The sequence below is a fragment of the Corythoichthys intestinalis genome, chromosome 7, assembly GCF_030265065.1.
Source record: "Corythoichthys intestinalis isolate RoL2023-P3 chromosome 7, ASM3026506v1, whole genome shotgun sequence".
NCBI lineage: Eukaryota > Metazoa > Chordata > Actinopteri > Syngnathiformes > Syngnathidae > Corythoichthys > Corythoichthys intestinalis.
In genome coordinates, this window is record NC_080401.1 from 44,915,113 (window position 1) to 44,940,023 (window position 24,911).

Here is a 24,911-nt window from a genome sequence, read left to right on the forward strand (position 1 = left end):
AATGCAAAAATTTCAATCTCAAATATTTTTTCGCATTCAGAAACTTTTTTTTTTGGATTGAAATGTTTCTTTTTTTGGTTTGAAGTGATTTTCTTTTTAAAAATATATATTTTGAAGCTACTTACTTATGATTGAATAGTACAGACAAAAATGTCCTTCCAAAATGTGGCCCAAACACAAATCAACATTACTTCAATCTAGAGCTGTCCCGACTAGTCGACATAGTCGACGTCATCGATGACGTAAATCCGTCGACGAGCACAACATCCCGTCGACGGTTAATGAAGGGTTAAAAAAAAATACATGCGTGGAAAGTTCAGAATGTCGGATGCTCTGTATGCAAGCGGGGAAAGCGGCAAAAACCCAAAAAAAGCGCACCAGAGTGTCCAAAACATTGACTTATTTCAAAGAAACAACGGAGGGTACACTCTTCTGTCCTGTCTGTTCAATGCCAAGCTTGGCTGCACGTCGGCCGTGAATAAACACCTCAAGCGCCGTCACCGTTTGTAATTTTTTTCTTTTTCATTTTTTGTACACCAGAGGGTGCTGTCGCCTTACTGAATAATAACGTTTCATTGACAATGGGCCCATAAGTGCTATTAGTATTGTCCTTAATGCTAACTGAAAGGTTTATTTCATGTTATGGTTTATTTTATGGTATAGAAAATTATATAAGGTTAAAAGGTCATAAATATATACAGTATATACAGTGATTGCACTCAAGGGAGAGGTTGTCAATGATAAGGTAATAAATTAAGGTAAAGGCAATTCATTGATATATAAATAAGGTTTAAAAGGAAAAAGGTGAAAAGTTTTTGTTAATTTCTAATTGTGTTGTTTTATTTGTGTGCACCATAGCTCTTACGGTGTGATTACATCAAGGATGGAATAAAAGTTGTAAACCATCAGTTTAAGAGACCACCTTTTCAATCAGGGATGCTACACTAGTAAATTCTATCAGCATTTGAACTAATTGTTTATTTGTGATTTATTATTATTTATGTGTTTATTTGTACTTTAATAAATAACTTAAGTGTTCCAATATGTTTTTTGTGAATTGATAAGCGTCAACAAAAATTTCATTGCTAAATTAGTAAACAAAAACGAAATTAATTTTTTTTTTTTTAATTATTAGATTAGTCGACTAATCGTAAAAATAGTTGGCTGACTAATCGGGAGAAAATTAGTCGTTTGGGACAGCCCTACTTCAATCAAAAAAGTTTCTTCAATCAAAAAAAAAAAAAAAATCAAAGAAAAATAGCTTTCACGTTTTTTTTTTTATTTGTATTTTTTTTAGTTTCAAATTTATTTTTGCATTCAAACACATTTATTTTTGATCGAAGCGACATTTTTTTTGGTTGAAAGTATATATTTTGATTTAAGCAACGGTTTTGTTTTTAATTTTCTTTTATTGAAGCTACTTTTTTTTTTTGGATTAAATAATGAAGACACCAATCTACCTCCATATGGCTCCACCCAGGAGATACACTTTTTGACTGGGGTAACTACATTGGCACGACATCGGCGGGCCTACCATATTCAATGGATGATGATCTTGGCGAAAAGTATTGCCTAAGCAGCCTGATTTAGAATTCTCCTCAAGAATGATGGGAAACAAAAAACGGTCTTTGTCAACTTATTATTATAAATATTTTTGTAAATTAATTCTATTGCTGACACTGCGTTTCAGGGTCATCAACATGTTGTGCCCCTCCTGCCCCAAAAGTCAAACTCCGCCTATGGACTAGTGCCTCCCAGTTTGAGTTGCGTTCCCACTTGCACAAGTAAAGATATTTTCAATCATCTAATTAAAACGAGCGAATTTCCCGGTTTTCTGTGGTCGACCAATGCTAAATAAAAATCCTCACTTTAGAGTGTTTCATGAGGAAGGAAAAAAATCATGGCACTTTAAAGACACCACGTGATTGATCACGCAGGCGTGATCATAGGACTCGTGAGGGTTAATATACAAAGCCGAACATTTTCGCAGTAAGAAAAGTGCAAGCATAAAATAACTTCTGTACCGCATTATTTTATGGGTCGTCAATGCTGCTGTTATCTTCCGTTATTGTCATGATAAGCGATATGAGAAGGATTTCGTTTTGTCATTTTAAAACTCGTATGCTCATTGGTCACAAAGCAGGAGAGGCGGGGCAAAACATTTCCCTGCATATTCATCGTTTCGTGATAATACGGGAAAAAGCGCGTTCCTTATAAGCTCAATAGGGACGTGTACTTTTGTTTCTGAATACGGGATGATTCCGCTTTGCATGGGACGGTTGGCAACCCTAGCTGGATTACAAATGTTGCTGTTCATACTAGATGTGACATCCCTTGGTAAGTTTTAATAACTTCATGTGAAAACATAGCCAACACTATTGACTGCATGGGTCATCGGTAATTTTCATTTGTGCATATGTTGTTTTTTATCGGCATGCTAGAACGGGCCCATTGACTCGTGCTAGCTTAGCCACTCCGGAGCCCTGAAACTAACAGAGATGTCCCGATCCGATGTTTGGACCGGATCGGACGCCGATATGGGCAAAAAAATGTGCATCGGTATCGGATCGGCCAACACGGAAAAATTCCGATCCAGACTTCCGATCCAGTTTTTTTATAAGTCCGGTCCGGGTTTTCCAGCGCACCGATTTACATAATCCATTCCAGTTTTTGCTTCAGTTTCCCTAAAATCCAGTCCGCATTTTACGGCACACCTTCAGCACACTACATTTACATTACCGTCTCCCAACTTACCGAGAGATTTTATCGGTAAAAAATGTCAGCTGTGTGGGATCATTTCACCTTAAAGGACGACAAAGACGAAGAGGCAGAGTGCAACATATGCCACAATAAAGTCAAGCGTGGTGGTAGAGTGGTAAGAAGTTTTAATACAACCAACCTAATCAAGCATTTAGCGAAATACCACCACGAACAATATAAGAAGCATGTTAAGAAAACCGAAGACAAAAAGAAAGGCCCTACGCAAATAACACTGGCAGAAACTTTTGCTATGCTTGACAAACTGGCACTCGACAGTCCCAAAGCCCAGGGAATAACAAGAGTCATTGCCGAAGAATTCATTCTGGATGACGAGCCATTATCTCTCGTGCGTAAAGACGCACCATCCAACACTTAGAACCACGGTACAACATGCCCAGCCGTCATTACATCCTTGAGCGATTCGGCCGTGGAAGATTCGAGAACGATTCACAAACATCCAAATTCCGATTATTGAAATATGTCAAGTAAAGCGGAACTAATACACAGCGCGGTCTTCGGGACGCAATGAGAAACGGACCGCATTGCGTCCCGAAAGTAAACATCATGCTTGTCATAGACCCGGGTAATGCCAATGCTCAACTCACGGATTTAGCTCAACTCGTGCCGCTGGATAAAAAACACAAGAATACCTGACTGCTGCTGACAGCCGCTACGAACTACGTCAACATCGTTTTACTGTAGATAATATATATCATATGTATATAGAATTAGATGCAAAATGACAGACTCGACGGTGTTAGGAACATTGAAGTATTGAAAACGAGTTGCGCTAGTAAACAGCCGCCATCTTAAAGCAGGAGACTTCCCTAGTAGGCTGTTGTGAACCTTCCAAGCGAACCTAATTAACTTTTTATCTAAAATACTCCTAAATCGGCAAAATCATGGCTTGAATCCATCTTCAAAACAGTTTTAAAACTTTCACATGTCGAAAGTAGACAGAAGGGAAATTATGGAATAACGGGAGCAATTTTAATAACTTTAACAGTTGATTCGCAAAATTAAATGAATTGAATGTAGTTTAAAGATGCTGATACAGAATGGGGACTTGAGTATTTTATTTACAGTTTTAAAATGTTAACTTGATACTGAAATAGTCGTTTATTTAAACCCGAGAGGCTTTTTATACAATTTTTGTAACTAATGCATGAAACATTAAAAACATCTAAAAGTTTGGGGGGTTTGTGGGATTTTCCACTGAGGTTGTTTGTGTGTTTTGCTTTTTTAAGACAGTTTACAATATTATTTGCACGTTTTACTGACTGACTATGCCATTTTTGTTTGTTATTTATGTTTTTTGTTTGTCACTCAATAAACTGGTCAGTTTGTTGTTACCAACCGTTGTGTGTTATTCCAACTCACCTAATTCAGCTGGCTAGTTGTTATCAAGAGAACTAAAACCTTTTTCAACATGAGTCTGACAACTAAGTAAGGAGGATGAATAACTTTAAACTTTAATACATGCTCAGATAGGCCGGTATCGGTATCGGCCAGTATCGGTATCAGATCGGAAGTGCAAAACAATATCGGTATCGGATCGGAAGTGCAAAAACCTGGATCGGGACATCCCTACTAACAAATAACTTACTGCACGGAGTTTGTTGAAATCAACTCCGCCGACTAATTAAACCCCCGCTAGCTCAAAGATTAAGCCTAATGTCAAAAAGTGTCCCCTAAGTATTTTTGTCCAAAAGACTAAGACAAAAAATTAAAAGGGTTGCCAAAAAACACTTTTTCTAAATGATCAGTGGTTTGAAAATTTGCCATCTGCATAATGAAACACTATTTTATAATAAATATCATTCATACTAAGTGTTGTATTGCTTTTCAATTGGACCTAGCTGGTGGAAACATGCCTTTTGGCACACTTCATAACTTTAACAATAAACCAAATGCAACACTAGATTAAAACAGGCTCCAAACTTAGTGAGAGGCTGCTAGAGTGGATTCTTGTGTCTGCTGAGGAATAGAGATTAACCATAAGTGAAAGGTGGGTAAGTAAAACTATCAGAGAAGGATAAGAAAAACTGCAGTCACTGATGTGGACTTAATCCCACAAACTGAAGCCTTAACTGCTGGATTTAGAAGAGGGGGTAAAAAACACAGCAAACTGTCAAGGAAAAAGGGAGCAAACTGCTTTTTGTTTCCCGCCTTTAGAGCCACATGAGTGAGTGCCTCTGACGTGCACACACACACTCGCACACACACACCCTTCGTTTCTTTCACACAGAGACTAAGAAATAGAGACGTCGTATCCACCAAAATACTTATAAGGATGGCGAAAATTGCTTAAACACAAGGAAGAGGTGGGAAAAACTCTGGCTTTTATACAAGGTGCGAATTGAACCGATTTACAATAATCCTTGGCATATTTGCAGATGACTATTTACAAATTCACCTATTCATGTTTTTTCTGTTTTGTTTGTGGACAAAAATATTTTTTACTCTTAATTTTTTTCCTGAAATGCTCTATGCTACATGATAAAATACGAACACGGTAATGTGTTAGCCACGAATACCCAAAATTCTCAACTGACATCTGGCTTTAACGCTTTTAATGCCGATGATGTGAAAAGCCATCAACTTTAATCCAAACAACGAGTGCCAATCAGTGCTTAATTTGTAAATCATAAAGTGCCGGAACGCAAAGTAAGTATGACAGCGCAGGGATGACGACACGGGGACAAGTCCCGGAACATACGCAGAAAATGGTGCTGAAAACAAAATGCAAATGCCCACTTGCCATGCTCTGGGACCTTCCTTTTTTTTCTCTCTTTTCTATGTGCTTTTCTGACTCGTTTTAAACCATCTTCCTTCTTTTTGAAAAAATACAGTATATGCAACTGTCTTTTTAGCATGTTGAAATACCGTTTGATCCTGGCTGCTTGCTCCCCAGATGCCGCAAATTTCAAGTTGTTTTTTTTCTTTTTTAATGTCAGGGGTGTGATCTGTTGGCCCAGCTTTTCAGTGCATCAACAAATCGACTCTTTCAAATGACGTTAAATTTTTATAAACAGCATGCAATTTTTGGGATTTGTTGTTTAAATGAATTTATGCATATTATTATTTTATTTTATACTGTAATGTCCGTAAATATGTGTAATATTCTGATATAATGTTTTCCGAGGCACCCTGAAGTGCACGCAACTTAACTGTTTTGGTCACGTGATGCGGGACTGCGATAGAGAAGCACAGCCTGCCGAGAGCCCCAAGCTGTGTTCGTACTGTTAGCTCCATGTGTTAATAAAGAAACAAAGTTGTCAGCACGTTGTGTGTTTGATACCTTTGTCAAGAAGAAGATCAAAACAAGACACTATGCACGATCCGTTTAAGAGACGCTGGGACTGGAGAGCTCTTCTGGAGAATGTAGCCCATTTCCAGCACACGCCTGTGCACGGTGGCTCTGGATGTTTCTACTCCAGACTCAGTCCACTGTTTCTGCAGGTCCCCCAAGGTCTGGTGTTCTGGTTGTGCAGCGTTTCCTGCCACACTTTTTCCTTCCCACAGACTGAGGTGCCTTGATACAGCACTATGGGAACAGCCTATTCGCTCAGAAATGTATTTCTGTGGCTTAGCCTTTTGCTTGAAGGTGTCAGTGATGGCCTTCTGGACAGCAGTCAGGTCGGCAGTCTTGCCCATGATTGCGGTTTTAAGTAATGAACCAGGCTGGGAGTTTTAAAAGCCTCAGGAATCTTTCGCAAGTGTTTTGAGTTAATTCGTTGATTCAGAGGATTAGGTTAGTAGCTTCTTTAGAGTACCTTTTCATGATATGCTAATTTTTTTAGATAGGGATTTTTGTTTTTCTTGACTTTTTTTTGCCAAAATCATCAATATTAAAACAATAAAAGGCTTGAACTATTTCAGTTGTGTGTAATGAATCTAAAATATATGAAAGTCTAATGTTTATCAGTACATCACAGAAAATAATGAACTTTATCACAATATGCTAATTTTTGAGAAGGACCTGTATATAGCCTTCACAAATATACTCAAGGTAAAATTGTTACTTGAATGTGTTTTAGAACTAGATACATTTTGAAACTTTCCTTTTTTCCCATTAAAAATGAATGGGCAAGTTTTTGTCAAATATCCGGGAAACCGTACATTTTTTCAAAAAATTTTATTCCCCTCGCCGTCCCGGAATTTTTGATGGCCAAATTGTGTGATTTGGTCAAAAATTGAAGGAGTAGATACACTTTGAAACTTGTCTTTTTTCCCCCATTCAAAATGAATGGGCAAGTTTTTGGCAAATTTCCGGGGAACCGTAAATGTTTTCCAAATCCTGTACATATCTTTTATGCCCCTCACTGTCCTGGAATTTTTGATGCCCAAATTGTGTGATTTGGTCAAAAATTGTAGGACTAGATACATTTTGATTTTTTTTTTTCTCATTAAAAATGAATGGGGAAGTTTTTGTGAAATTTCCAGGGAACCGTAAATTTTTCCAAATTCTGTATACAACTTTTATGCCCCTCACCGTCCCGGAATTTTTGATACCTAAATTATGTAATTTGGTCAAAAATTGTAGGACTAGATACACTTTGAAAATTGCTTTTTTTTCCGGAAAATTGCCGTCTGCGGTGCAATGGAAAATTTTTCGGAGCCGTTTGAAAAATTCCCTGCGTGGCGCAAAAATTCCGGACTTGTCGATACTTGAATGGTGCCGATCAGTTAAGTGGTTTGGGCTGCGCGGCGCGCCGAAGGAATCCCATTAAAAAAAAAACCCAGAATAACATTATCTGGGTCTTTTTTAAAGACCCAGATAATTATACCATATGCCTGAAAAATAGGCGATATCCCACCTTTAATATCATCAATCACTGATGCATGATTTATTCTTCTGTGTCGGGTTGACGCCGTCGCTACGGCATTGACCCTATGCCGTCGATGAGCATTTGAAGCTTTGCGTATAAGTGAAAGCTGATTTATGCTTCCACATTTTGGTGACGGCGGAGCGACGGCGTAGACCCGACGCCATCACTGTGCATTTGAAGTTCAAGGAAACACGTTGCTCTGTAATTCACCAGTGTAGCTTTGTCTTTGTATGGTTTTGGGGGACACTTGTCAAATTCCTTTAGTTTTCCTCCTTTCATCGACAGCAATAGCAACGGAAATGGAACGTGTGTATTTGCAGCTACAGTTGAACAATGAATACAAATGTTTAAGCGTCGGCGACACAGAAGATGTTTGCGAATGTTTGAAAATGGAAGTATTGTTGTGCTGAACCGGAAATAACGTTCTGAGCGGACCAATCACAGCCCTTCGATTTTGACGTGACGTGTAGTCAGGATTTTTTGAAGGTGCACGTGAGGCTACGGCGTAGAGTCGTAAATAAGGTCTGCGCTAACGGCGTGGATCTGCCGTCCGGCCGTAGTGTACCACCCAGTCACTAGGGGGGTGTATCTTTATCTTTGTGTGGTTTGGGGGGCTTTCATACAGCACCCCTTGGTCAGAGCAGCCGTTTCTCGATCTGGAGCGCATCGAAAAAGAATTGCTTTAACGCGAAAGGTTGAAATGCAGGAGGCGCAGAAAACGTTTGCGGAGGTGGTTTGTCTGACTACTGAACTAGAGGCAGAGAACAGGTGAATTTGCTACACTTGTTTACCCACTGAGGGGCTTGGACAAAGAGATGCACTTTTGATATTTTCGGATGTCACCTAGACAGATTTGACAATCTTTTTCATCGAATGACGTTTTGTGAGGACCAAACAGTCCTTACCGTTCACATAGCAACGCATCACCGCGATTTTTGGGAGGTGGATGTCAGGCTACGGCGTAGGTTCTAAGCAGGGTACGACGCACCGACGCAGATGCATAACAGCCCTTTAAGAGTTAAAAGGGTTACATTTGCCAAGATATGTCACAAGATGGCGGCAAAGCACTACATGATCATTCAAATTTCATTTGCGCTAATATTAACTCACTCGAAAATGGTTCCGTACCATGAGATATAACGCAATGCTTACAGATTATGCGTGTTTTTGGCCTGAGCACAAAACGGCATTGAGCTACGATATGTTGTTTTTTTTTTAAATTGGTGAATCTGTAATTAGCGAATTGTGAATATGCGGCAGAAAACTGGTAACTGGATAAACAGTAATTGGATTATACAAGTAGAAATTTGTAGTTCTTTTCAACAAGTTTTTCCCTCTCATTTCCCACCTCTGTTGCGGCTTTGATACTCACTCTGACGAGATGAAATGAACATGATGGACCTGAATGAGTTGTAAACACACACAAGAAAACACCGAACTAGAAAGCCAAGAAAACATACAAAACCCAAAAAGATGCTATTTACAATTTGTACTCAAGCACGAAATGTAAGACGATAAAACGGGGAGAGGGAAAATGCAAAAAGGGTTACGAAGGGAGCGGCTAGCGTCCCGGCTATTGTCCTGGAATTTCCAATGATACAGAGGGACCCCAAAGTGAGGGAGGGGCTGAGGGAGAAAAGGGAGTAATAAATAGGAAAAGAGGGTTCACGGAAGGAAAAGCGGAGGAGAAGAGGAAGGGGTGTTTTTTTTTTTTTGCTCTCCTTTTGGTTCAGAAGTGGCCCAGCTTAAGGCTCTGGTCGGGGCTCTGGCTGCCGGCGTCTTGGTGGCCGTGTCGCTTGTGCTTCCTGCGCTCCCGCCTGCCCTTGTGGTGGTGATTGTGGTGGTGGCGCCGGTACCGGTGGGAGCGTTTAGCTGCTGGGGGTGAAAAGAGACACCAAACCAGGGTCACCATTTACATGCAAGTGAATCATTAGATGAATTACAATCATAAGAGGATTTTAAGGGTGGGGCCAGGCCCCCCTTGTGGCCGAAAAGTGTCATTGCATGTAAGTGACTTTCCTTTATACAGTGGGGCAAATAAGTGTTTAGTCAACCACCAATTGTGCAAGTTCTCCTACTTGAAAAGATTAGAGAGGCCTGTAATTGTCAACATGGGTAAACCTCAACCATGAGAGACAGAATGTGGAAAAAAACAGAAAATCGCATTGTTTAATTTTTAAAGAATTTATTTCCAAATTAGCGTGAAAAATAAGTATTTGGTCACCTACAAACAAGCACGATTTCTGGCTGTCAGAGTTTGTTACCTGTATTAATCCACTGGTTAATCCACTTGTTACCTGTATTAATGGCACCTGTTTTAAATCATCATCGGTACAAAAGACAACTGTCCACAACCTCAGTCAGTCACACTCCAAACTCCACTATGGCCAAGACCAAAGAGCTGTCGAAGGACACCATAAACAAAAATGTAGACCTGCACCAGGCTGGGAAGACAATCTGCAATAGGTAAAATGCTTGGTGTAATAATATCAACTGTGGGAGCAATTATTAGAAAATGGAAGACATACAAGACCACTGATAGTCTCCCTCGATCTGGGGCTCCATGCAAGATCTCACCCCGTGGCGTCAAAATGATAACAAGAACGGTGAGCAAAAATCCCAGAACCACACGAGGGGACGTAGTGAATGACCTACAGAGAGCTGGAACCACAGTAAAGCCTGAGTTATACTCCCGCGTTGCGGTGACGGCACAGCGACTACGACGTCATTCGACATTTGATAGTTTTGCAATGAGGGAATGCGTTGCTCTGTAATTCACCGCCAAGGATGTGGCATTATGTTTGTATGGTTTTGGGGCATGCTTGTTGACTTCCGCTAGTCGTAGAAAAAATAAAAAATGCAAGATGGAACTCTTCAAAGTAAATATTCTGCTCATCAACACTGAATAAATTTTGAACATACAAATATTGAGGGGCAGGCGACGCAGAAGACGGTTTCGAGGCGGTCTGGCCGACTTTTGATGCCGCAAAAGAGAGTTTTAGACTCGGGTGGAGAGAGCTAGCTGTGGCGGCTAGCTTCAAACTGGCGTCGAGCACTGCGTTCAAGGTCCGCAAAGCCCTCCAGCCCGATTTGTTTGCCGTGTCCTACAACCAGCCAGTGGGAAGCCATAGCAGATTTCTGGCGTCTATGGAACTTCCCAAACTGCGCTGGGAGCCTTGATTTTAACGTTATCATAAAAAGCACCGAGGCACTCTCAATCAGTGATGATGTATCGTGTGTGAACTGTCTGTTATTGAAAATTAAAGATCAAAACAACTCTTTTGACACCAAATCTGTTTTTTATTCTTCATATACTTGAAGTATGGCACGTAAATAAGTCACAGACTCACAGCAAACATATGTACACAATAAATGATGAAGTGCACCAACCAAAAATATGACATAAAGTGAGAAAAGTTGGCAGTTTTTGGCCAACTGGATCACCGCTTCGTGTGGCCACTCGATTCCGAACACACACGTCTTGGCGGTTCTTCCATTTAAAAAAAATTTTTTTTTCCCCCTGTCGCCGACCTTGCCGAATGATAATGTCTTGACGAGACTTGCTCTTCGATGATACTCCCGTCGGCTTGGTCCATTTGTGCGTGTAGAAAATAATGTTTGATTCTATTCTACAATGGCGGTGATTTCGCGCTGAACCGGAAACAACAGTCTGAGCGGACCAATCACAGTCCGTTTCTGCCACGTCATACGCGTCTACGTGATGCGAAGGTTAGAAAATTCGAGAGGAGCGCGTCAGGCTACGGCGCAGGGTCGTAACTCGGGTCTTCCTTGACGGCGCAGGTCCGACACGGAAGTATAACTTGGCCTTAACAAAGGCTACTATCAGTAACATAATTCGCCGCCAGGGACTCGAATCCTGCACTGCCAGACGTGTCCCCCTGCTGAAGAAAGTACACGTCTAGGCCCGTCTGCGGTTTGCTAGAGAGCATTTGGATGATCCAGAAGAGGACTGGGAGAATGTGTTACGGTCAGATGAAACCAAAATAGAACTTTTTGGTCGAAACACAGTTTCTAGTGTTTGGAGGAAAAAGAATACTGAATTGCATCCGAAGAACACCATACCCACTGTGAAGCATGGGGGTGGAAACATCATGCTTTGAGGCTGTGTTTTTTTGCAAAGGGACCAGGACGACTGATCTGTGTAAAGGAAAGAACGAATTGGGCCATGTACCGAGAGATTTTGAGTGAAAATCTCCTTCCATCAGCAAGGGCATAGGGCATTGAATATGAGACGTGGCTGGGTCTTTCAGCATGACAATGATCCCCAAACACACATTCAGGGCAACAAAGGAGTGGCTTCGTAAGAAGCATTTCAAGGTCCTGGAGTGGCCTAGCCAGTCTCCAGATCTCAACCCCATAGAAAATCTGTGGAGGGAGTTGAAAGCCCGTGTTGCCCAACGACAGCCCCAAAACATCACTGCTCTAGAGGAGATCTGCACGGAGGAATGGGCCAAAATACCAGCAACAGTGTTTGAAAAGCTTGTGAAGAGTTACAGAAAATGTTTGGCCTCCGTTATTGCCAACAAAGGGTACATAACAAAGTATTGAGATGAAATTTTGGTATTGACCAAATACTTATTTTCCACCATGATTTGCAAATAAATTCTTGAAAAATCAAACAATGTGATTATCTGTTTTTTTTTCTCCACATTCTGTCTCTCATGGTTGAAGTTTACCCTTGTTGACAATTACAGGCCTCTCTAATATTTTCAAGTGGGAGAACTTGCACAATTACTGGTTGACTAAATACTTATTTGCCCCACTGTATTTTGGAGGAGAGAGCCATGGAAAACATGCTGGATAGGGGCTCTCGAGGACTTGGGCACCCCTGGATTAGCCATTTACATGGAAAATGCGTCTACATACGGAATTTTAAGTTTACAAAACTACTTCTAGAACTAATTAATTTTGTAAGTAGAGGTACAACTGTATTCGGTTTTCGCTTTCAGGCAAGAATTCGGTGCATTCCTAAATCCAATAAATTTAGAACTGACTACTAATGTGAGTAAATTAATATCGTATCTTCAGATCAAACAAAAGCGCTAATGTATGAATGTTTGGCTAACTTCAATTTTACACTTGTACAACAGCATGGAAAACGTATTTTGTTATAAACAACAAAAAACCTCTTGGCTCGATCTTGTACAAAGAGTTTGTGGGCGTAGTAGCAAATAGCACCTTAGCCCCACCAATAACAACCAAAGTGGACAACAGATTTTTGTGATGTCAAGAAATGTTGTGAAGTTCAAAAGACGCTCACTTTTATCCACCACACTAAGGCACGTTTTCATTATGTGGCACTAGTCGAGAGCTACCCACTCATAAGCTTGTTCCCAGGCTGTACTGCCAAATGTCCTCCCTGTACCTTCTCGGATGTTGCCGACAAAGAAATGCCGTCTGCAATCAACGATAAGAACATTAGAACTCAGGGCCATAGAATTAAAAAAAAAAAAAAAAAAAAAAAAGATAAAGCGCCGCAGGAAAAGCAATCTTATTCACTTTAGACACAAGCGCCATTATTCCGTGTTTTTTCATCAGTGAAATGAGATTCCGGTGAAATAGTTAGGCATGCAAGCCTTTATCTCTCCTCTGAGGAGCAATCATTATTATGCTGAAAGGTTATGAAGTGAAGACTGTCAGAGTGTGTCGTTTAAAAATGTATTTGGGACAAACACTGTTTATTTGAAAAGAAAGAAGGAAAATGAAAGATCTGCCATAGAAATGAATCTTTTTGATGACTGTTTCTGTGGGTAGAAACAACTGCTGATGAATGTTTTGGGATTTTTTTCTAACAAAAAGCAACAAAAACTCTTTTGAGTTTTGTGTTTTACGGTGAATCATCGGTGAATTTCATTTCAACTCTGTTGATTAAATCTGAAACCCAATGTTCATTGAGTTTTAGGTAGGGTGCGGCATCTCGCCATCTAAGGGTGCGATGCCATATACCATGTTTTTTGGACTATAAGTCGCACCAGCCCAAAAATGCTAAATGAAAAAAATATCGCACTGCAGTATAAATCGTATTTTTGGGGAGACTTTAAAAAGAGCCGACCCGACAAGTCGACGTCATCAATGATGTAAATATGTCGATGACTTATACTCAGGAGCGACTTATGTGTGAAATTATTAACACGTTATGATATCATTTTACATGTTATTTGGGTGTTTTGGAGTGACACTGATGGTTTGGCAAACTTGTTAGCATGTTGTTTATGCTATAGTTACCTGAATAACTCTTAATAGCTATGGCCACGTTCGCGTTCTGCCTTTGGCAAAGTGTGTTCAATTGTATTATTGACTTTTTTTATATTGAAATGCATGCTTTTCGTTTGTGGCGCTTTCACGCCCAAGTGGGGGCGCACTCGCACTTGTTTACGCGAAGAAGAGCGCTCACACGCAAGAAGAAGACGGACAGGTCACACTGAGCGAGTGGGCGAGAGAGAGAGAGAGAGAGAGAGAGAGAGAGAAACACGGCTGCGAACCTACGTTCATTGTTTCTGCTTGTAAAATATCTCTGCAGAGGCAACGCCTGTGTGTATCATCTTTTCTGTTGTTGTTGTGTGTTTTCCACCCGCGATCGGACACTTAGCGCCAGTTGTGTGGTTGTTTGAACGATGTGCTAATGCTAGCGAACGTATGCTAACCGCTTGTGTCATTGCTGTAATAGCAGCTAATTATCATTTATTTACGTTGATGCGAACCTGTTTGGTATCGAGGACAAAATTGATTTGTATTATTTCTATTTTTAGCTTCACTCTTTAAATGATGGTGTCATAACGACGGCCAAAATAAAGTCAGCAAATTATATGGACGTCAAGCATCGTCATATGGGAGTTTAGCTCGCTGTATAGCCAGGACTGAGCCGTAGCGTCCTGGTGAGGACAGTATATTCGCATTTCGTTGTTCATGCATCATGTAACATTATCATACTGCACACTTATTCAGCATGTTGTTCTCTGTTGTATTTTTCTATTGTATTAAATTGCCTTTCATAATTGGATTTTATCAAATAAATTTCCCCCAAAAATGCGACTTATACTCAGGTGCGAGTTATATTTGTTTTTTCCTCTTCGTTGGGCATTTTATGGCTGGTGCGACTTATACTCGGGTGCGACTTATAGTCCGAAAAATACGGTAAGTCATAGGCACAGCCAAACTATGAAAAAAAGAGTGACTTAAAGGCCAGTAAATATAGTACTTATCAATACAACACTTGTTGTAGTGACATAGAAAAATCAAATCCTTCAGCCAAAACCGCCTTATGTGCATGGGTAGGTTCCCTTTCTCAGTTTTTTCCCCCTTTTTCATCATTAGTTGAGTTCCTCTGTTTTTTGCTTTCAAGTGAGGAACTGCAGTGGAGGAGTTATGTCTCAGGTGTAGTTTCCGCCTTGCTTTGGTTTTCTTGTTTTGAGCAAGTTGGGCCTTCTTTGTGAACGTGATCACCTTTTGACAGACCTATTCGGTCAGGATATTTGTGAAGCAATATGTCTGCTTTTACCCTTAGGCTTTCAATGGTAAAATTGACTTGTCTTACTCTATCATTCAGGAGTTGTTTTGTGCTTTTTCCAAGATTTTCTGTCCTGTTACCTTTCAAGGTGAAGTGTAGGTGTAGGCCTGGTGGGTCTGAAGCTGTTTTGGCTGCATCTCAGGTTAAACCTGTACTGATTCCAGGAGTCCGAAACTTAGTTATAGTCATAGTTCCGCACCGTTCTGACGGTATCATAACCAACATGCATGAAAACATGTCTGCGACACGTCATTGTACCGATAGCAACTGGACTTTTATGGTTGCATGGTTGGTTCATCGCTTGGTTTGCAAATCAAGAAAAGTAAATGATGTTGAGCTTGAGTGAAATCATGCATAGTGACCAGAATCATGGGGCAGCAAGAACATGGGGCTTTAGTGAAGTTACAGGAATGTGACAATTGGCTGATGAATGGTTAGCAGGAATGAAAATTGTTCAAGAAAATATGATTGATTCTGCATGATTTAGTCTTACAAACATAACAGTCAAATTTTCACGATCCCGCATTGGGGCTACCACTCTCAATTAGCCCTGATAAGTCTGAAGATCCATTTTATGTACCAGCAAACATAAAAAACAAGAGTACAGCAATAGCCCAAAAAATGACATCCAAATACCGTATTGGCGCGAATATTTTGCACTGAAATAAGATTGAAAAAGAGGGGGTCGTATTATATTCGCGGTCTGACATTATACCCATTCACGATGCTAGATGACGCCAGATATCATTGAAGCAATGTTCTGTTATGACAGATCTCAGCTACTCTCCTCATTCATGATGCTAGATGGCGCCAGATATCATTGAAGCGATGTTCTGTCATGACAGATCTCAGCTACTAGTTTAACCAGTTTGCATTATTTTATTGTAGGGCTGTCAAACGATTAAAAATTTTAATCGAGTTAATTACAGCTTAAATATGAATTAATCGTAATTAATCGCAATTAATAGCAATTCAAACCATCTCTAAAATATGCCATATTTTTCTGTAAATTATTGTTGGAATGGAAAGATAAGACACAAGACGGATATATACATACAACATACTGTACATAAGTGCTGTATTTGTTTATTATAACAATAAATCCACAAATGGCATTATTAACATTCTTTCTGTCTAAGTGATCCATGGATAGTAAGACTTGTAGTTCATAAATGATAAATGTTATCGTTACAAGTTATAGAAATTTTATATTAAAACTAGGGCTGTCAAAATTATCGCGTTAACGCGCGGTAATTAATTTTTTAAATTAATCACGTTAAAATATTTGACGCAGTTAACGCACATGTCCCGCTCAGAAAGTATTCTGCCTTTTGGTAAGTTTTACAGCAAAGCTTTTTTTGCTGTCCAACAGTGAACTCTTGTGGTCGCTTTGCGACATGGTTTATTATTTTCTTGCCAGTTCATTATGGCTGCACGACGTCTCGGGCTGATAATGTTGTGCTTATATGATCCTTGGACAAGATTTGTCCGTAAGTATGGTTGTTGTAAAGAATGTACATATTATGTTAGTAAGCGAAATGTTATATTTTTTGTATGAGACGCTTTTTGTTTATGTTTAGTGAACCTGCATAGCGTGCTAAGCTAACGTTGTTGCTAATGCAATGCTTGTGTACTTTTATTTTGTAGTTTTACGACGGTCTAAAGAGGACAATGGTTTGAGGCCATTTTATTAATAAATCAGATGAAAAAGGAAGAAGTCTAATTATTAAGGCGTCGTTCACTAGCTGTCTAGCTTTGGAAAAAGTAGACGCTTCGGAGTGAGGACAGCATAGACAGATTTAAATGACAGTAGAGTGAAATGCTCACTACAGTCCTTATGTACCGTATGTTGAATGTATATATCCATCTTGTGTTTTATCTTTCCATTCCAACAATTTATTTTACAGAATATATATATAATTTACAGAAAAATATGGCATATTTTATAGATGGTTTGAATTGCGATTAATTGCGATTAATTACGATTAATTAATTTTTAAGCTGCAATTAACTCGATTAAAAATTTTAACCGTTTGACAGCCCTAATTAAAACCCCTCTTCATATTTTCGTTTTAATAAATTTTGTACAATTTTCAATCAAAAGTAGAGTTAATATAATAATGAGAATAAAAATAACAATAATAAGAATTGAGTGACCAAACTCTAAGTAATGCCAGTTCACTTTGCATTGTTGTTTAGCTGTGTGAGAATAGGGCCTCATTACTACAGACTGAAGTGCTTTTCTTTTTGTGAACATTATTTTTTTTGAGAGATAGCAATATTATTTTTGTTGTGCTTTCACTAAATGATACTTCTGTTTGTTGTGAAGGAGTTGCAGAAGCGTATGCCAGTAAACGGCGCAGCCCAAAGAACGCCTGTGTCCACTTGCCTTTATAACAGATATATCTCTGAGCATATCTTACCCAAAATACAACAAGAGACACCTAAGCAAACTTAACGAAATATGTGTGGAGCACAAAGCAACAGCATAAACGTCTCACAACTACTAATTCTCCCACTATTAGAAGGAATAACATTAGTATGGAATGGCGCTGCGCTGCCCCCAAGCGGCCGGTGGCATTCTCTTCACTCTTAATGTCCATAAACGGCCTCATTGAAATCTAAGGCAATGCGAGAGCGGCTCATACAGTGCATGCGTTAATTGTGTCAAATATTTTAACGTGATTAATTTAAAAAAAAAACTAATGCCCGTTAACGCGATAATTTTGACAGCCCTATTTTATTGAAATGTTTTTCCTTAGTCAGATTTGTTTCAAGACTACAGTTAGTTAGACTTTACTTTGATAGTTAATGCAGTTATTGCAATTTTGTTGTTTTATCACAATAGATTGGTTTACAGTAGTTACATATCAAAAACCAGAAGCCATTCATTTACGAATGCCATTCATTTTAGTTTACATATTTAAATGTTCAGATATTAAGATTTGAATGAGGCAAAATAACATGTTTTTTCTCTTAAATATATTGTTATAATCATTTGTTTCAGATGTACTGTAATTATTTTCTGTATAAAAATTAATTTGGTGTTCAAAAATCCTTTTTTTCAAACTTGAGTCTTGAAAAAGAGGGGGTCGTCTTATAACCAGGGCCGTCTTATATTCGGGCCAATACGGTAAATGGTAGTTTCTTAAATTGCTTTGGCAAAAACTCACATTTTGTGCAGATGATTTTTGGCTCATCCCATTTGCCATTGGCGCGGCACTTGGCTGTCGGGACATGGCGCTGCCGAAAGCCGTCGGCACACTGGTAGCGCACGGTAGAGTGTATGTCGTAGCGGGAGCGCGTTCGGCCAACCAGGAAGGCATTATCCACGTGAGGAGGTGCTCCGCATAGTACTGTAGAAGTGCAAAGATAGTAATGGTTAGTGGTCGGATTTGTCACTCCATTGTCCTATCCATCTTCACTCAAATTTTCCTTGAATCTACAAGTTTTCCAAAGGTTTCCAATAGACAATGAATGTGCAAAATCTATTGTGGCATTCTACAATACCACTGACCGATCATTGCCCATAGTCAGGGATCTCGATTTGGAGTTTGTCATCTTTTCTAGTGTTTCCACTTCACAGTGGCGCCTCCAGAAATTTTTCATGGGGGTGGCCAAATGGGTCCCTTAAAATCTTGGGGTGGCACACCAAAACTAAAAGCCACAATTTCATTCATTCATTCATTCATTCATTTTCCATGCCGCTTTTCCTCACGAGGGTCGCGGAGGTGCTGGAGCCTAACCCAGCTAACTCGGGGCAGTAGGCAGGGGACACCCTGAACTGGTTGCCAGCCAATTGCAGGGCAGCCACAATTTCAATTTCACGAAAAAAAGAACTTTGTGATTCCAGCTTTGGTGGTCAGCTTTGACAGCCTCGCCAACAATGCAGGCCCCCTATTCATCGGCCCCGTGCCCCGTGTCCCATCAATACATTATGATGTCTATTGACATATAACACATGTTTTTCAATAGTTACTATTCAAAAACAAAACAAAAATAAATAAAAATGACACATGATGCACAGTGAAAGTGAATATATTTTGAAAATAATGCAAACATGGACTTTTTTTTTTTATACTTTAAGGAAATAAATAAGTTGCCTAACATAGGGAAACGAACAAAAATAAGCCAAATGTATCACATTTGAGACAAGTATTTCTGGACCTCATTGCAGTTATAAAAAGGACTATATTTAATCTAACTTTAATTATTTTTGCTTTACCACGAGCACTGCATATAAAACTTAATGTATCATTTATGATACAAAGAAGAAACCATATATAAAAATTAATTTTAAAAAAATGTTCAAAATTGTGTTATTACGTTTAAGGACCACATAAAGCTTTTAAATTAAAAAAAAAAAAAAAAAAAAATCAGAATCTCCAGTTCGTTAATTGTGGGGTCAGCCATTATAGGGTTAACATGGAAGAATAAAATACAATAATAAAATAACCCTCTTCAACTAATTTCTTCTCTAAAAGATCTGATCAATTTTTCGTTGCATTGTCCTTTTTCCCTTTTTTTAATCGCACGAATTCAACAAGCTTGTTCTTTTTTTTGTTTTTTGTTGTCCCAGAAACATGTCCATTTGAACCAATCAGAGCTAACTATCCATGCTGATCACATGCCACAATGTCAGCCAACTGAACTGACAACTGGAGTCCAGGCAGGGTTGTTTGTTGCGTGCATCGGCACATTAACGTGAGTCGACTGTCTAGTTCGACTCAGATACACACGCGGCGGAAACAGACACAAGCGCTTTATTAGGTATGTTGTTAACACTTGTGTATGTAAATCTGACGTTAGTAGATTGTCATCTTCTTGGAGATGAATGTGTGTGTGTGGTTTTTTTTTAACACGTGGGTTTGAGAGTTGAGTCATATTTTCAGGAACAAAGCAACGTTCCGCCCCTGAATTTTATACCGGAACGGCGTTCCGGACCATCTTCAACCCTGATTATCACCCTAACTTATAGAGACTGGCAAACAGGGGGGAGGAGATGGCCGTTGAATATGGACACGGTGAGCCATGTTCTGTCTTATTTATCAAATGCATTAAATAGGACACATGTAAAACAAATAAATTATAAAAAAACAAGAATTATCAAAAGCAATGTGTAGGGAGGTAGATGGGTGGGTGAGGGGAGGGTTCAGCCGCTTTGTCTTGCCAGGTCACTCACGCACAACACGCTCATATATGTTTTTATCATTTCCTTCTTAATTTCAATAGTAAGTGTCACCTTTTACTAAGGGTGTAACGGTACATGTATTTGTATTGAACCGTTTCGGTTCGGGGTGCTCGGTTCGGAACAGAGGCGAACTGAACGAGTTTCTGACGTAATGTAACCCTTACTTTTCAGGGCTGCAAGTCGATCGGGTTACAGTTTCTTTGTGTAGATTATATTTACTCCGTCTTTTCTACTATAATGACGACCAACACGGTAGGACAGTATAACCCAGAAATGTCAACGCTGCGACAACGTGCCCACCGCGAGAACGCAGTGAAAAAAAAAGTAAATTAAAGTCAATCAGCAAATGCGCACCAGTCGCAGTGCGGCCGCGTGTTAGACGTGTCCCAGAAGCGGCTCAACACGACGCACGCGAAAAGAACGGCAGAGTTTATTATTTGACGCGAGCCTCCTGCGTCAATACTACTACAGGTAGCTAGGATCGGGCAGACCGGAAGTCACTCGTGTAAAAATACGGTGGATCCGGTCGAATTTCAAAATAATATGAAATTGTAACCCACTTTTTGAGTCCATCAGATCTCTTGAGTGGTAGATCGGGGCACAGTTGACTTGTCTTTGTTGATTTACTGCTGTCTACTCTGCTACAATAATAACCAAAACGGCCCCGTGTTCAATACAAAAGCCTCCTACCACAACAAAATAAGTAGGAACTTTTATTCACATAGGAACCAAAGTTATATATTGTATATTTTATGTTGTATATGAAAACTACATCACATTTGTAAAATATAAACACATAATAAAATAAATAATAGCCCTTTTAAATACAATAAATTGAAATGAGCTAAAACAACTGTAATTAAATAATAAGAATAATACACAGATCATGCTTACACAATTAAATTTATTAATTTCTGTGTGGCACTTTAACTTGAGAAAATCCACCAATAAAGCTTTTGAAAACCGCTCATTAGAAAAAAAAATGATTCACTGAGGCATTTCATTTAAATAAATTTAAATTTAAAGTAAAATACATGTTAAAATCTTTGTCATTGGGATTGCTTTTCTCTTTAGCACAGGACTTCTTTTTACCAATACGCGGGGTCTTAAAGGCAAATTGTTGTTGGATTATCTTTAAATACCCTTTAAATAGCCTTTGATACTGTTAACCACAAAATCTTACTGGACAAACTAGAGAGACTTGGAATTCGAGGCGTCGTTCTAAATTGGGTACGTAGCTACCTACATAACTGATCGCAATATTTAACATTTGATGGGTGCAAATCAACTACAAGTCAAGTCACATGCGGCCTGCCCCAAGGCTCCGTCCTGGGACCGAAACTATTCATCCTATACATAAATGACTTATACAAAGCATCTGACCTACTAAAAATGGTACTTTTTGCGGACGACACCAACATCTTTTGCTCAGGGAAGGACCTGACAAGTCTCTCTAAGCAAATAAATGCGGAACTAGCAAAATTGCAACAATGGTTCGACGCAAATCAATTATCTCTGAATCTCGAAAAAACTAAATACATGTTATTTGGCAGGAAAGGTCTCAACGAGCACTTGAACATACAAATAAACAATGTTGTGCTACAGAGAGTAAGGCAGCACAAAGTCTTAGGTGTAGTTTTAGACGACTTACCAACATGTTAGGCCCATGTGGAGCGGCTGCGCAATAAGCTTGCTAGGAGCATCTCCATTCTCTTTAGAGCACAAAATATGCTAGATGAGAGGGCTCTCCAAACTCTTTACAGCACACTTATCTTGCCGCGCCTCAGTTACTGTTCGGAAATTTGGGGACACACACACAAAACTCACCTTTATCCGCTTTTTATCCTTCAAAAAAAGGCAATTCAGATCATTCACAACGCACCGTTCAGAGCACACGCAAATGAGCTCTACATCAAATCCAAGCTATTAAAATTTCATGACTTGATTAACTTCAAAACTGTTCAAATGATGTACAAGGCCCACGCAAACTGTCTGCCGCCTAACCTACAAGCTCGATTCCAACTTGTTTTCCTATCGGACGGACAATTAGGACAACCCTAAAATCTTTCTCGATTACGAACATTAGGGCTCGCCTATGGAATACATGTGATGCAGCGCTTACGAGCATAGAATCATTTAGTTACTTCAAAAAGATGTACAAGGAAACCATCCTAAATCGCAACTTGAACCAAAATGACACATAACTTCACTGCACACACACATCCGCAACAAAATGTTCCCACAACAAAAAGACAACAAAAGGATGATTAAATGTCAGGGACACAGACTAAGACATAACAACGCACGCCCTGAAGATATGCCCTGCAGCAAACTTAGATCACTAACCTGCAAGTACAAATGGAGCTGCTTGACTGGACGCTAAGCATTGGACAGAATCTTCTCTACAATGTGACCTCATGGCAATCAGTGACTTTTGGGTAGATGTACAAGTGAAAAAACGGACAAAAGCAAAAAAAAACAAAAAAAACCAAAAACAAAAACAGAAAATAAAAGCTCATGTGACTATGCAAGTCTGCTATGCTAGACTGTGCGTGCCGGGCTGTGGGGGGATGGGGTATTGATAAGCATATGCTTTTGCCGTCTTCCTTTGTCTGTCATTGGTCTTTTCGGGCAAATCATTCCATATTTCGTGACTGTCAATGATTCTCTTTCTTTGGCGTAACTATCCCACATTTTGTAACTGTCAATGATACCGATGATGATGACAATAAATATTTCATTTCATTACCCGCTACTTTTTGAGCAGAATTCTAGCTTTATATAGGCTAATGTTCCTCTTGTTGAAAGCACAAAGGTGTGTAATAAACAACTAGCACATTTATATTTTGCATTTTGTTTTCTTACTGTCCCGAAAATGAACCGAACCGTGACCTCAAAACTGGGGTACGTATCGAACCGAGATTCTTGTGTACTGTTACACCCCGACCTTTTACCAATTTTCACAACCTGCACTAACCTTCTTGCGACTCATGTTGATTTCTCTCACAAGAAAATCTGCCGTGCGTCTGTCTTGCGGGAAAGCAATGAACTTGCGACGCTGTCGTGAATCGTCGTATTTGGAGCATGTCGTCATATGCCGAGACAGATTTTATGTTGGATGTCAAAAGGATCGTATGTTGAGGTACCACCATTTCGAAGTAACCCTACTCTTACTTGATTAAAATTTCTGGCTACTCTACCCACCTCTGCACGTACTTCACTTGAATCTAGACATCCCATCCAAACCGCCAACCACTTTAATCACACAGAGGACAAGAAAGGGGCGCTAATAGCATGGAGAAGACAACTGATTATTACTGATTTTCTCAATAATTTCATTACTCATTTGAAATAATGACTCAGTATCTCGCTAATTTATGACAGAATTGACAATTGTCCTTGTCTGAGTACCTCCTTAAGAAACATCGCAAGGAGAAAACAATAAGTCTGATTAAATGCAAAGCTCAACCATTCCAGTTTGAAGGTGTTGCTCAGAGAAAGGGTCAAATAGCTCACCCACTTGAGATGCAAATAAAACACTCAAGGGTCGGTTTTCTACAAAGCTCACCTTGGTGCACTGCTGAAAGATTTCAAACTGTGTAGGCAAAGTGAAAAGTGTCGAGGTGAAGATAAGGGAAAATGTCATTAAAATGACTTATGAGGGTACTTGTGTAATAGAGAATCTGGCCCGAAGGAGGAAGAGCGCTAGAGTGTACCTTGATTTCTTACAGAAAGATCATAACAATTTTTCTAAAATACTCAGAGGACTACGCTTGATCTTTGTAGCCGTTTGAGATGCTCTCAAGACTGGTTCACTGGTTTAAAGTGCACAGTATTCCCGCGTATGCTAAACAAGAGGAACACTTAATCACACTTTTGGTGTACTTGACAGTTTCCTTAAGGGTTTCTGTTTCTATTCATGCTGCTTTTCCACAGAATATGAATGATGGACTCAATTTTCTTTGTGATCCTGACCATGATAACATGACAGCGGCAGGGACAACAAACCCTTTTGGTGTTCACTGAAATAATGCTTGTTCCCTCTGTACATGTACAAAAACAGCAGACTGATATCATCAGGTTTCTTATCTGCATCTTGTTGCTAAGGTACAACTGCGGCTTGTGAGAGGTGGCTACGTTTTTCAAGATAAATCAGAGTTTTCTTATCTTTGCTTGTGCAAAGTTGATGCAGCTGTCATGGTGTGGACTTATATTTTGGATATAACCGAGACAATATCAGTTAGGATTCCATGATGTGAGTAATAATGCTGTTCTTTGGTCTCTCTTTACAGCTCTTGTGATGGTACAATTGTTGTTGCAGTGACTCGAGACAATATTGACTTGATTTTTAGTCATTCCTGTTTTGCACACCAGTTTTTTTTTGTTGGTTGAAGCATAGACTTCACGGTCAGTTGAAGAAACAGCTTGTACAGACATTGTGTCATGGGTTCCCGTAGGGGGCTGGGCCAGGCAGAGCGTCGTGGAAGCTTTCACTGCGATAAAATCAAACGTTCTAACGCTGGGTTTAGGTGGAAACAGGATGACAGTTCTAGTGGATACAAGCAGGCAGGATTGTCTCGAGATTAATTTGTTGGAGGAT

At 39.5% G+C, this 24,911-nt stretch overlaps 1 protein-coding gene across 2 annotated transcripts in view; it reads right to left on the minus strand.

Annotated features, from left to right (window-relative positions):
* Positions 1 to 8,796: 8,796 nt before the first annotated feature.
* Positions 8,797 to 24,911, minus strand: part of ncanb (neurocan b) — a 401,378-nt gene continuing 385,263 nt past the window's right edge. For both annotated transcript variants that reach the window (XM_057841507.1, XM_057841508.1), the window contains 2 exons: positions 18,294 to 18,476; positions 8,797 to 9,467 (listed from right to left, as the gene is read on the minus strand). In XM_057841507.1, the coding sequence (XP_057697490.1) occupies positions 9,322 to 9,467; positions 18,294 to 18,476 (329 nt within the window). In that variant the 3' untranslated portion in view covers positions 8,797 to 9,321. The remainder of the gene's footprint in view (positions 9,468 to 18,293; positions 18,477 to 24,911) is intronic.